General features: G+C 38.9%; 1 protein-coding gene across 1 annotated transcript in view; it reads left to right on the top strand.

Annotated features, from left to right (window-relative positions):
• LOC126161690 (PCI domain-containing protein 2) overlaps positions 1-13,920 on the top strand; it is an 81,976-nt gene that overhangs the window by 12,546 nt on the left and 55,510 nt on the right. The window contains exon 2 of the mRNA XM_049917706.1: positions 12,638-12,679. Coding sequence (XP_049773663.1) covers positions 12,638-12,679 — 42 coding nt within the window. The remainder of the gene's footprint in view (positions 1-12,637; positions 12,680-13,920) is intronic.

Here is a 13,920-nt window from a genome sequence, read left to right as displayed (position 1 = left end):
ATGGTTATTGGCAGTCTTCTGCAGAATCGAAGATTTTATGTCTCCCTAAGTGGTAAGAACAGTAGATGGCGACTGCAGAAGAATGGCTTACCACAGGGAAGTGTACTTTCTCCCATCCTTTATAATGTGTACACTAATGACCAACCTATACCTCAAGATGCAAGACTCTTCGTATATGCTGATGACACAGCTGTGGTGGTCCAGGGGTCCAATTTTGATGCAACATCTGGAAATCTCGCTAGAGCGCTTGAAGAACTGGCTCAATACTATGACGCAAATCACCTCAAGCCAAACCCTGACAAAACCCAAGTATGTGCTTTCCACCTGCGCAATAGAGATGCTGGAGTTGAGCTTGACGTTACATGGCAAGGTAAGAAGCTAAACCGCTGTCCAACACCTTAATACCTTGGGGTTGTACTTGACAGAATGCTTTCCTTCAAGCAGCATTGCCAAAACACCAAAGCTAAAGTCTGCTCCAGGAATAACATCATCCGCAGGCTGACAAACTATGAATGGGGAGCCCAACCATCAGTACTGAGAACATCAGCACTTGCTCTGTGTGTTTCTGCAGCAGACTATGCAGCACCAGTATGGGAAGCATCTGCACATGCTAAACAGGTTGATGTAAGTGTAAATGAGACAATGCGAATTGTTACAGGCTGTCTCAGACCCACACCAACGGGTAATTTGTACCTACTTGCTGGAATTGCCCCATCAAAGATCAGAAGGCAGGTGGGAGCAGACGCTGAGAGAACAAAGAAAGAAACAGATTCTCGACACCCACTGAATGGGCACGTCACTCAGGCTCGGAGGCTTAAGTCTAGAAACAGCTTTATTGCAAGAACCAAGATCCTTGATGGTTCACAGGAAGATAATAGAGTCCGTAGATGGGAGAATGAACAAACCGCACTGCAGATAATACCAAAAGAGCAAATGGCACCTGGAAACAAACTTCCTTATTCAGTGTGGAGAACACTAAATAGGCTGAGGGCTGGTGTTCCCAGTTGCAAAACTAATCTGTGTAAGTGGGGACTGCTCACTAACAATGACGACGTTCTTTGCGGATGCGGAGAGGTACAAGACGAGGCACATCTGCTCATGTGCCGACTACTGCCGGAGCCCTGCAGTTTTAGTGACCTGCTACAAGCCAACGACAAAGCCGTTGTGGTGGCTAACTATTGGAAAAATAAAATTTGATCTGGACACAGAAAGAAGAAGAAGAAGAAGAAGTTTCCTCAAGAGGTACAGGACCCGTGAAAGTTTGGAACATACATGTTCGGTGTGCTGTTGCCAGGTTAATTTGATATCAATGAGAAGGCAAAGAAGTTTAACATCTGCTGCGTTACCCAGTGCTCCAGTATTGAGGCTGCATATCATCATCTGAGTTTTTTCTTCATTAATTTTCATTTTGTTCATGATAAACCAGGCCTTAGCTTCATTGAACAAGACTTCTGCTTGTTGGACTGCCTGTTCAACATTCTCTCCTTTTGAGAATAAGGTTGTATCATCCGCAAATTGCAAGGTGTGCCCATTGGAGCCTTTGTCATTTATGAAGATAAGGAACAGCAGGGCCCCTATTACCGATCCCTGTGGCACACCATGCTGTAGCGTCTTCTCACCTGAATCAGCTCCTTGCACGAAGACAATCTGTCGTCTGTTTCTCAGATAGGATTCAAGAGTTTGCAGGACAGATCCCCCTATACCATATGTTTTTAGCTTTCTGAGCAGGTCCTTATGTGGGATGCAGTCAAATGCCTTACTAAGGTCACAGAGTACTAGTGTTATACTCTTTATCTTCAAAACCCTGACTTATGTTTGTAACTAAGTCAAGTACAGCTGTTGTTGTTGACCTGCCCTGCCGAAAGCCATGTTGTGCATCATAAAAGAGACTATTTCCTTCAAAGTAACTGAATAGTTGTTCTTTCATTATTTATTCCATCACCTTCGCTAGTACTGGTATTATAGATATGGGCCTGTAGCTTGACACTTAATGTGGACTGCCTTTTTTGTAAACAGGCACTGTGCGTGCTACTTTCAGGAAGTCTGGAAATTCCCCTGCACGGAGGCTTTTATTTATTACTACTGCTAATGGCTGTGCAATTTCACTGATTATAGTTTTTAACATAGTACAGGACATGCCATAAATATCAGGGCTCTCTGAAGATTTGTAGCTTTTTACAATTTTTATTATTTCTTTTGGATACACTCTCTTCCACATTACCATGCTTCATTTATTCTCAAATTTCACAGCAGCTGCAGGATCTATTCCAAAGTCAGGAATTTCATCTACTGTGTTTTCCACTATTTTTATAAAATAGTCATTAAACTCATCTGGACTGCAAGAATTGGAGCAAGAGGTGGGCTTTTTCCTGTGCTCATTAACCAGGTCCCATGCTGCTTTACAAGGATTGTGAGCTTCTTCAAAAAAATCTGGCATTGCTTTTCTTCTTTACTTTTTCCACTTCCTTTCTGTAGATCCTTTTGGTCTGTAAATAACTGGAGTATAGTCTATTCTTAATATCTATATCTTTAGCAGCTTTGACCTTGTCATTTAGTATTTGGGCAATGCATTTTATTTTGGCTAGTCTAGTAGTATACCACCTCTTTACTTTGTTAGTTTTTTGTCTACATTTTGGCTTAGCATTTGAATATCTCTTGGGTTTTAATGTGAAATGTTCATCAAATTTCACTTTAAGGGTCTGGAACATGTGACTGAATGCAGAATTTGGTGGCAGTTCATCAATTATTTGGTGCCACTATGTAGAAGACACTGTAGTTTTGAAATCATCTAAGCTTTTCTTTGTAATAACTCTATTTCTGAATACATAATTTGAATGCCAGCTGGGAATTTGTTTTGTACTTACTGAGTTTCTCCATAACTTCATGATTACTGCATGGTGATTTGCTAGTATAGTGTCCACCACACTTACTTTGTAGTCCCAACTATTTAGGTTTGTCACAATTGTGTCAAGACAAATAGCTCCTCTTGTTGGTAGAGAGTTTCCTATGAATAGCCCATAACTGCTTACTAAGTTCATGAAAGCTCTTTCTTTATTATTACCTTCTCCAATATGAATGTTGAAGTTTGCAGATCAAGCAATTTTTGTCCCTAAGTGCATTAGGTGACACAGACAGTTTTCCCACTGGTTGAAGAAATTTTCAAAATTTCCATCTGGGGAACGGTAGACAGAAACAACAATTAGGTTGGCATCTGACTGTCCCAAAGCAGCTAATTCTAGGTCTAGATCTACACAAAATTTTTATGTAAGTCAATTTTATTGGCACTGAGTTTACTATTTACATACACAGCCACACCACCATGGATAGTAGTTTCTCTACACCATGCATTCACCATTTCTAAATATTCAATGTTTCTGTAGTATTCTGTTTGTGGTTGGGCTAGCCAGTGTTCACATATACATAATACATCAGGTCTCACTTCATGAACAAACAGTGGTAATGAACCAAGTTTTGTTCTGAGGCACTGCACATTTACACTCGCTATAACTAAGATAGCATTTTCTTCAATGATATCATTTCCTTTTTCACTGGAATGTTCTTGGTCTTGGGAATTTATCGCACTGGTGCACTGGGCATCCTCCGGAATAAAAAACGTTTTATCACAAGGTTCTTCGGTCATATACTGTTGTCCATTATTTTATCTTTTAGGTCGAAATCAACACCAATTTTTATGCTATTATTTATTCCCTTTGTTTCCTGTTTTTCAACTGTAAAATTGTTGTGATTTGGGAAAGTGTTCTGTAAGAAGTTAGTTACATTTTCAGCTGTAGTGCCACCTCTTAGTTTGCTTAGGTGGAACCAGGCTTTTTTGTCACCATACAGCATTCCTTTTTCATTACCAATACCTATTATGGCTTCATTTCTGTTTTTAGTTCTGGCATTCACAAACGTTTGTATAGTGGGCCTCGGACACTATTCTCCAGATTTTCCATTTTGTAGCACAGTCTTGTAAGATATTTTGTTTTCTTTTTCCGTGTCTTCAGTGGTTTTGGCCGGTTCATTTTCTTGTTTCACTGCAGTCAAATTTCTCCTGCCTCCTCGCTTGTTTTTCACTTCTTGCCAGTCTGTATTGATGCCTTCCGAAGAGTTTTCATCCATCAGATCGTTTACGTCTGTATTTGGTTTGTTTTTAATGTGGGGTTGAGTTTCACTGACACACTCATTGTTTACATTTGTACTAAATGCCACTCTAGCAATGTTTGGGTCTTCAATGTTATTTCTCATTGGAAAATTACCACGTGATGAATTTGCAGGCTTTTTGCTGCTGTTGTGATTGGTGATGGTGGTAGGTGCTGCTTCTCTGACACACTCCAGACCAATATTTGAACTTTGCCTCAGATTAACGATGTTTACCTCTTTATTTCCGGCTATAATACATGACATGTTGTTTTCTACATTCTCTGCACACTGTCTTGCTGTGTTTCTCGATGATTGAGATGCTTTTTCACTTCGTGGTGCCAATATTTCTAACTTAGAGTTTGTGGCAATCAGTGTCTAGTTTTTCTTTTATTTATTTGTTATCATTGGTAAGTTTTTTCACAATTTGCGTAAGATTATTCACTGATGCAACTAGGTAAACACTGCATTGCTGCTTAGAGTACAAGATTTGTTCATGTTTCGCTGTATTAATGTATTCTGAGATTTTGTCAGCTAACCTCACTTCACAGTTGTCACAAACTTACCTTAAGCGACCTTTTGAGCACTTTAGAATGCGATCTTCGCTGTTGGTGAGCCCCACACATTCCGTGTGAAACAATTTTCCATACCATAGTCCACACAAAACACTGGATTCCTTATTTTTAATGTTTTTCTCGCACTTAGCACAAATGGTGCTTTCACTGGACACCATCTTTCCAAAGTTAAATGAAAGAGGTGCCTAGCATTTGAAACCTTTTGTTTAATCCATCCAGTACCTCACAGAGAAAAGAGAACATAGCATTTTCAATTTTTATTTGATAGCAAATTATGCAAAATAAAATGATCAATTATCCTTCCATACACAGCCTTTTCAATAACTTTAGCAAACACTGGTGGCATAGAAATAGGTCTAAAATTGTCTACATTATCCATTTCTCCCTTTTTATAAAGCAGCTTTACTACTGAGTACTCTAATCGTCCACAAAACTGACCATTTTTAAAGGAAAATTTATAGATATGGCTAAGTACAGGGCTAACATCTGCAGCACAGTACTTTAATATTCTGCTAGGTACTCCATCATGTCCTTGACAGTCCTAGTCTTCAGTGATTTAATTATTGACTCAGCCTCCCCCTTGTCAGTATCACAGAGGAGTATTTCAGATGTCAGTCTTGGAAAGACATTTTCCAAGAGAGCTGTATGAGTCCCTGTGGAAATTAAGTTTTTATTTAATTCACCTGCAGTGCTCAGAAAGTGATTGTTAAATACTGTACATATATTTGAATTGTCAGTAACAGAAATATTTTTACTTCGAACTAACCTTGTGCTGCTGACTTAGACATTTCTTTCACAACTGACCATACGGTTTTAATTTTATCCTGTAAGTTAACTATTCTATTTGCGCACCACATACTCTTTGCCTTCCTAACAACATTTTTAAGCACCATACAATACTGTTTGTAATGGGCTACTGTAGCTTGATTGGGACTACTACTGACACTTTGGTATAATTTCCACTTCATTCTACATGATATCCTCATTACACTAGTCAGCCACGCAGGCTGCCTTTTAGTGCTAGTACCCTGTTTAGAATGTTCTAATGGCAAGCAGCTTTCAAAGATCATGAGAAATTTTCAAGGAAAGCATTATATTTGTCATCTGTGTTATCGGCACTATAAACATCCTGCCATGCTTATTCCTTGCTGTTCAGTTAACTTTTCTACATGCTTTGTAATTATATATAGCCTTTGTTTGAGTACAAAAATCTTTTTGTGTTTAAACTTGTGCATCATGGTCCGAGAGACAAAAAAAATACTGTCTATGGCTGTGCTACTGTTCCCTTGCACCCTCGTTGGGGGGGGGGGGGGGGAGAGGAAGTCTTAGTCTGCATCAGATCATATGAATTTAGGAGATCTTCCTTCCTTTTTCATCTACAAAATTAATATTGAAGTCAGCACGTATAACTAATTCTTGATACTTCTTGTAAAGTGAACCAAGAACCCTCTCTAGCATGAGAAGAAATGCTCTGAAGTCAGAGTTAGAGGACCTATAAATAGCAACAATTAGAAGTTTAGTTTCACTTCCCGTGCATAACATTCAAATAACTTTTCAGTGCATCGCAGTAATACGTCTGTGGACTCAAATGGAATATGCTTTTTATGTACAAGGCCACTCCCCCACTCTGCAAAAAACTCCTTGGTAAACAGCCAGCTAATCTGTATCTTTGGTAAATAAAGCCTCTGAACTGTCAAATTATTTAAGTGGTGCTCCGAAATGCCAGTAATGTCAAGAGTCAACATCTATAAGTAGTTGACTAATGTTATCTCTATTACCTATTATATTTTGATGAAATATGCTAATTCCTTCACTACCTGGGTACCTGATCTCCTTTGAAGGCGATTCCTTTGTTAGAGGGACTTCCTTTAAGCAGGACTGACTTCAATCTAAAAAAGGTGCAGCTCTAACATCAACTGCCATAGGAATTTTCCCATGAGTGATCCCACCACCACTACATTGTCAGCCATAAGCTTAGCCAACCTCCTCTTCCTATATCTATTGAGGTGCAGGCCATGCCTAGTGAAACCCGATCTACTGATAGACTCAATTAGCACCACTGCAGTGTGAGCCAGGCATTCTGTGATCAGCCTCTTGTCCAGGCCCATGTTAACACGCCTAACAGCTTCATTAAGGTGAGGCCGATCATGACGCTGAAACAGTTGCGCAAAGTGCACATTTGTGCCACCAGTTTGAGTATCTATCTTAACTGGGTCACCACCTACATCACAATTCCCATCTCTATCAAGACTATTCCCAGCTCCACCCACAATCTCTACCTGACCCTCTTTTATAAAATTCCTATGTAACTCCCATAGGTTAACAAGCACCTCAGCCAATGCTGTACTAGGCTTCACAATGCTGGTGATCTGGTACTCATTCCCCAACACTTCCTATGACTGCTGGCCCACACCTCTGCCATGTGAACTACCAAGCAGCAGAACCTTCTTCTTTCTGTTAGAATTTGCGATTAACTGAGGCTCCCTAACTGCTGAGGACTGCTGCGTGTTTCCTACACCTACAGCTACAAGAGGCTCCTCTCCACTAAACTGTGACAGTTTGTCAAATATAATGGTTGTACACTAAGTATAGCTGTCTGAATATCTCCTCCTCCTAGCCTCCTCCTTACCAACTGCCAGTTCCCATTCCCCAGCACCGTTCACCCTCCTCAACCTATCTAGTTCCTCCTTTGTGTTTTCTAACTGCACCTGATGATATCATTGTCTGTGATAAACACTTGTCGCCAAGGACAGTGTGCTGGGTTCTGTTACTGAAGAAGTCTTTGAGCCACTCACATATCTGGGAACCTAATCCATATACTCATACCTTCATTAATAGTCAGCAGTGGGACACCGTGTCAAACACTTTCTGGAAATCTAGGAGTATGGAATTTACCTGTTGACCTTCATCCAAGATTTGCAGGACATAATGTAAGAAAAGGGCAAGCTGAGTATTGCAGGAGCAATGCTGATATCTGGACAGGTGCTTTTCCATCTCAAGGAAATTTTTATATTTGAACAACTGTTTATCTGCTTGATCTAGCAAAAATACTCTCCCAGGCTTCTTGATGGATTTTTTAAGTTTATTAACCATCATTGCTATGATGACAACATGATCACTAATCCCTTGTTTGTATACTGACACTGTCAATAAGTGCAGGTGTATTTTTAGCCAAAAGGTCTGAAATATTTCCATTGCTTGTGGACTGTGGATCTTTCAGAAATATGTTTCAAAGTACTTCACAAGACTGCCAGTCCATACCAGCTGCAGTGAATCCATAGACATCCCGATCTATACTCAGTAGTTTAAATTTACTTCCACCTATTATTCCATGGTCAGGTGTTTCCTTTCTACTGAGTGTAGACTTCATTTGAATGATACTAAAACTGTTACGGCAGAATTGTCTGCTGGTAAAACTATCTGATAATTAACTTGATTACACCTAGTTTTCATGTAAGTTGCTTGTTCAACATTCTCCAGTGATTTTTTTCTTGAACCTTTCATGCCTACATTTTATAGTAATGTACATTTAAGAAATGATAGTTAAACTTATCTGCTACTTGTGACTGATCATTTATAAACCCTTCCATTTAAATCAATAGTGATGTTATCCAGTTCTGTGGCCTCTTGCCCAGCCTCCCATTTTACTACATTCCATGTAGCTTTAAGTCTGGTGTTGGAATTACTGATTTCCGAAGTAATGAGCACGTACCTTGATTTTTAATAATTATCTTTAATAATTTTGAGTAGTTTTTGTAGTGTGCAACCACTACAGGATTGTAACTTTTTCTTGCCAACACATAGATTTCCTTTTTCCTTTCACAAGATACTTTAATCCCTCTAGTGGTCCATACAATGCATTGAAGGCCTCTTCCAGGGGTAGGACTTGGCTGATGATGTCATAGGAGACATGGAAGTTGATTTGTAGGACATTGGGGATCCAGTATTAGAGTTGAACAGAACTTTGGAAGACTTGTGATCAAATAAGGCAGACGGGATGGATGACATTCCTTTGGAATTTCTAAAACCACTGGGGGAAAATGCCAACCAAATGTGTTTTCAGGTTGATGTGTGTAACCAGTGATCGGGAGACATCCCATCAGACTTTCAGAAAACTAGCACCCACAGAACCCTAATGGTAGTAAGGGCAGATGAATAGGAGAACTTTTGCAGTCTGCCCAAAAGCTCATGCATCCAAGCTGCTGACTGGAATAATAATGTAGAAGGAAGGAAAAGAAAATGGAGGATTGTTTTGATGACAGTCAGTGTGGCTTTCTGAAAGGTAAAGGCACTAGAGAGGCAGTGCTTACTGTGTGCTTGATTATGGAAGCAAGACTTACGAATAATCAAGACCTGCTCATATGATTTGTTGACCTAGAATAAGCATTTGACACTGTAAAATGCTGCACAGTGTTAAAAATTCTCACAAAAGATAGGAGTAATTTATGGGTAAAATACAGGTAATATACACAATATGTCCAAGAGTCAGGAGGAAGCAGTAATAATTGAAGACTAAGAGAAAAGTGCACAGGTTAAAAAGGGGGTAAGACAGAGGTGTGGTCTTTTGCCCCCACTGTTCAATCCATACATGGAAATAAAAGAATAATCCACAACTGTGATTAAAATTCAGGGTGAAAGGTTATCAATGATAAGATTAGCTGATGACATTGATGTCCTGAGTGGGAATGAAGAAGAATTACAGTATACTTGGAATGAAATGAACTGTCTAATGAGTACAGAATATGTATCAAGATTAAAGCAAAGAAAGACAAAAGTAACGGGGATTAGCAGGAATGAGATTAGAGCTAAACTTAGCATTAAAATTGGGGGCCTCAAGGTATGGAATCCTGCTATTTTTGGAAGGACGTGGCAAGGAGGACACAAAAAGTAGTCTTGAACGGGCAATGAGAGTGTCCCTCACTTAAGTTAGTTTGCTAATATCAAACATAGAATACACCGTCTCATTTTCGACACCAATATTGGTATAGTCATTTCTGGAATTGAAATTTCGGGTAGTCTTCTTCGCTTTTGCATAGTGGTAACAAAATGCTGGATTATGGCTTTTAGAACCTGTTTATCTGCTGAAATACTGAAGCCATGTAAGGACTTCTGCTGTGATCAGGAGGCAGCTACCCTTCTTTATTGCTGCAACAAAGAATCTCCTCCCTTCACCTATAAATTCTACTAATGATCTCACATACTATTGTAGATTTGATATTTGGTAACTTGCACCAGGATCTCTACTTATGTTCTATGATAGTTCTTCAACATTTTGCTCAGCAGTTGATCAGCTTTTAATCTTATGATGATCAGCACACCTGTTCCTAATTGCTGAACAGCCGCCTGCCCCAATTCACTTCATACATGTCTTGAAGACTCCTGGATGTATGCATCAGCAGTGTGGTGGATCAAGTTCATATTGTGATTCACCTGTTCTTGGATGCTGCCTAGATTTTTAAATACATTTTGCTTTGCAGCATTAAGGTGCTTTGTTGAATATCCATTTCATTGACTTTCTTTTGTGTGTCACTCTACAGAAGTCACTATAGTGCAAATTGCCAAGCAGTGTTGGTGATGGCTACAAAGTATTTCAAGAGATGGGTGGTGAAAAGTGCTGAATTGCATGCTGCAGCATATATTCAGAAGACATTATCATTCTGAAGACTTTATGAAAGTATGTGGAGGTAGAACCAGTAGTTCGTAATGTGCATCAGAATATGTCCACAAATGATGAACAGTTGGAGGAGCTGTGCATTAACTTCAATGAGAGCCCTAAGGTTTAAACATTCATTGGAAAGTTGTAGTGAAGGAACTGTACTGTTGCCATATATGGCTCCAATACCATAGCAGTAACTGCTAATAAAATGGTGTTAGGCCGAAGAGAAGTGAAGAATGACAATCATCATTTATCAGTATTCCCACTCATATAACCTCCTTCCTGATAACATCTTCCCATTACCCCATCTACCCCTGAATACTGCTTTATCTTTGTTGTGACAGTTTTTGTGGTGTGTCTATGTTTGTTATTGCATGGCAAGTAGAATTCCTGTTTGTCGTGAATTCCTTTTAGTATTTACCAAATTTTAGACACATTGTTTTCAGTTTACTTTTCTTAAAATACTGATCATAATGCTTTGTTATGTTTGTTATGTAGTGTTACAGACTACATACATGATTGTATGAATAGTAATTTTTTAAAGTTTTATTGATCACAATTGTATGAAGTACTTAACTGTAAATTTGGGTGTAATGATGGACATTTTTCTGCCTTTGTGACTCCATTGCTTGTTGGTTATTTCATTCGTTACGTGGTCCATAGATCATAGTCATGATAAACATTTTGACTTGGAAAGTGTCAAGTGAACAAACATAGAACACATACTTAAAAATTAAGAAAATCATTTTTAGGCTATATGCTAATCATTTACAGTTCTTTTCTGTGTAAATGATTAATTATCTCTGTTCAAGAATTTCTCTCTTGTGTAGAAGGAGTTATTAAAGAGAAACATCTTTAATCTGAATTGAAAACACTTCTGCTGTGGGTCAGATATTTTATTTGAAGGGATAAATTGTCAAAGAGTTTATGGCTGCACATTTTACACCTTTCTTTTCCATAGTTAGATTAATTAAAGGATGATGCAGATAGTCTTCTCTTCTAGTGTTGTACTTGTGAATATCTCTGTTACTCTAAAAGCCAGATAAATTGTTGATAACAAATTTAATAAATTAAGTAATGTATTGTGAGGGTGTGGTTTATATTCCTAACGGCTTAAATAGATGCCTAGAGGATGTATGTGGGTGAGTGGTACACATAATTATAATTATTTTCTTTTGCCTAATTGGGGAGCTGTCCCAGAATATTATCCCACACAACATCAATGCATGACAATATATTGTATATTTTCTCTTACTGACTTCTATAGGCATAAGATTGGCAGCTATTCTTTCGGCTAAGTAACTGAGCTTAAAAGTTTTAGCAGTCTACGATATGGTTCTTCCACTTTTAGTTTTATCAGTATGTATGCCTAAAAACTTTCTACTTTGTTTTCGTTGTTGGTATACTATATTAATAGGAGGTGTGCCATTGCTAACAGTAAAAAATTTGATGTGCTGTTTGTTTTCAAAGTTTGAAGCTAACCTATCTGTGCAAAACCAGTCAGTAACTTTCACAAAAACTTCATTTACTACTTTCTCTGTTGATGTTTCTTTGCTCAGGTTTAGAATGATGCTTGTGTCATTTACAGACGGGACTAATTATGACTTCTGATTCAAGTAAAGCACTACGTCACTAACATATAGCAAGGAATGCCAATGATCGAATGCTGTGGGTCTCTCATTATAAGGATGATATGGCGTCTCTCTTTGTATTACTCATACAGCACAGGATAACTTTCTGCGTTCTGTTTCTTAAATGATAACTAATCCAGGCATGTGCTGAACTACGTATTGTACAAAAACATAACTTTTTTAGTAGGCTATTGTGATTGGTACAATGTCTTATTAGAGATATTATTGACTCCATTTGAACTTTTTCTTTTGAGAGTCCTAATAATATTTCTTATTTCAGAGAGAGGTGTGTGATCAGTTTTTACTTCACTGTTTAACTTCTTTGGTGTACTTTTCGCATTCTCTTCGGGACCGTTTGAACCAGTTTCTTCATCCTGTGTGTGTGTGTGTGTGTGTGTGTGTGTGTGTGTGTGTGTGTGTGTGTGTGTGTGTGTGTGTTTGCGGGGGGGGGGGGGGGGGAGGAGATTCAATTGATACTATATTCCTGTAAAGCCATCAAATTTCAGTTTTGCAACTGCTGTTATTTAAAAAGTATACAGCAGTTATTTTATTTATAAACAAAGATAAACTCAAAGCATTGCAGTTTTGTATACTTCATGTTTTAAAGAAATTTTAATTTGTTTCTTTTTTATGTGCAGGTGGAGGATGCTTGGCAGAACAGGGATGGTACAACGTTATCAGTAAGTTTTTATGTATTCTCTGAATATCCACATCGTTCATTGTGCTAACATTTAAACTTTGAGTAATGGACAAAAGTATTTTATGTTTGTACATGTTACAACATTAAATTGGCTGCCCACTGTATAACATAACCTCTGAAAGATAGTGTAAAACACTATCCTACCCCCTGCCCTCCTCCCACATGCCACCCCACACCCCACCTCACCCCACCCCACCCACATCCCTTTACACAAAACTAAATGTATTGTATTGTATTGTATGTTAACCGGGGAGGCTCTGTCCCCGCCGCAGCCGCAGTGGTCCACAACCGCACGACGACTACCGCAGTTCACTTCACCTCTCCGCCGCCCCACGCCGAACCCAGGGTTATTGTGCGGTTCGGCCCCCAGTGGCCCCCCGGGAACATCTCACACCAGACAAGTGTAACCCCTATGTTTGTGTGGTAGAGTAATGGTGGTGTACGCGTACGTGGAGATCTCGTTTGCGCAGCAATCGCCGACATAGTGTAACTGAGGCGGAATAAGGGGAACCAGCCCGCATTCACCGAGGCAGATGGAAAACCGCCTAAAAACCATCCACAGACTGGCCGGTTCACCGGACGTCGACACAAATCCGCCGGGCGGATTCGTGACGGGAACCAGGGACTCCTTCCCCCCCTGGAAAAACTAAATGTAACTCACAAAACAGGGAAGAAAAATTAAAATCAGGACAACATAAATACACTTGAAACATTTCTATCGCCAATTATGAGGTCACTTACATTCATTAATGTTTGTGATAACTGGAACTAGTTGAATGTTACATCAAGACCCCCCCCCCCCCACACACACACACACACACAGCTCATACTTGTTGCTTTCTGATACGCAACCATTTACATTAGTATTTAATCATTAGGCTGACACTGTCCTACACTGCTGAGTTATTTCATTAATTAGCAGTCATTAGCAGTATATAATAGACTCTAATAATTGTAGGTAATAAGTAATAATAATGTGTAAGTATTAGCAATGCAGAACAGTCAGCAAGATATCCATGCAAAGATCTTTAGAACACAAATCTCTATGGCAGAATATAAAATTTTCGCTGTTCCAAGATAAACATTGATAAGCATCAAATAACTGTATTACTAAATAAGTTTTCCAAATACATTGTTCACACTCACTTCATTATAAGTGGAAGCAATTTCTTACATATTTTGAGGAACGACATCACAACATAAATGATCTGGTATAATTTC

The sequence above is a fragment of the Schistocerca cancellata genome, chromosome 2, assembly GCF_023864275.1.
Source record: "Schistocerca cancellata isolate TAMUIC-IGC-003103 chromosome 2, iqSchCanc2.1, whole genome shotgun sequence".
Classification (NCBI taxonomy): Eukaryota; Metazoa; Arthropoda; class Insecta; order Orthoptera; family Acrididae; genus Schistocerca; species Schistocerca cancellata.
The sequence above is the reverse complement of the archived record's forward strand: the minus strand, read 5'-3'. Positions and strand labels throughout refer to the sequence as shown.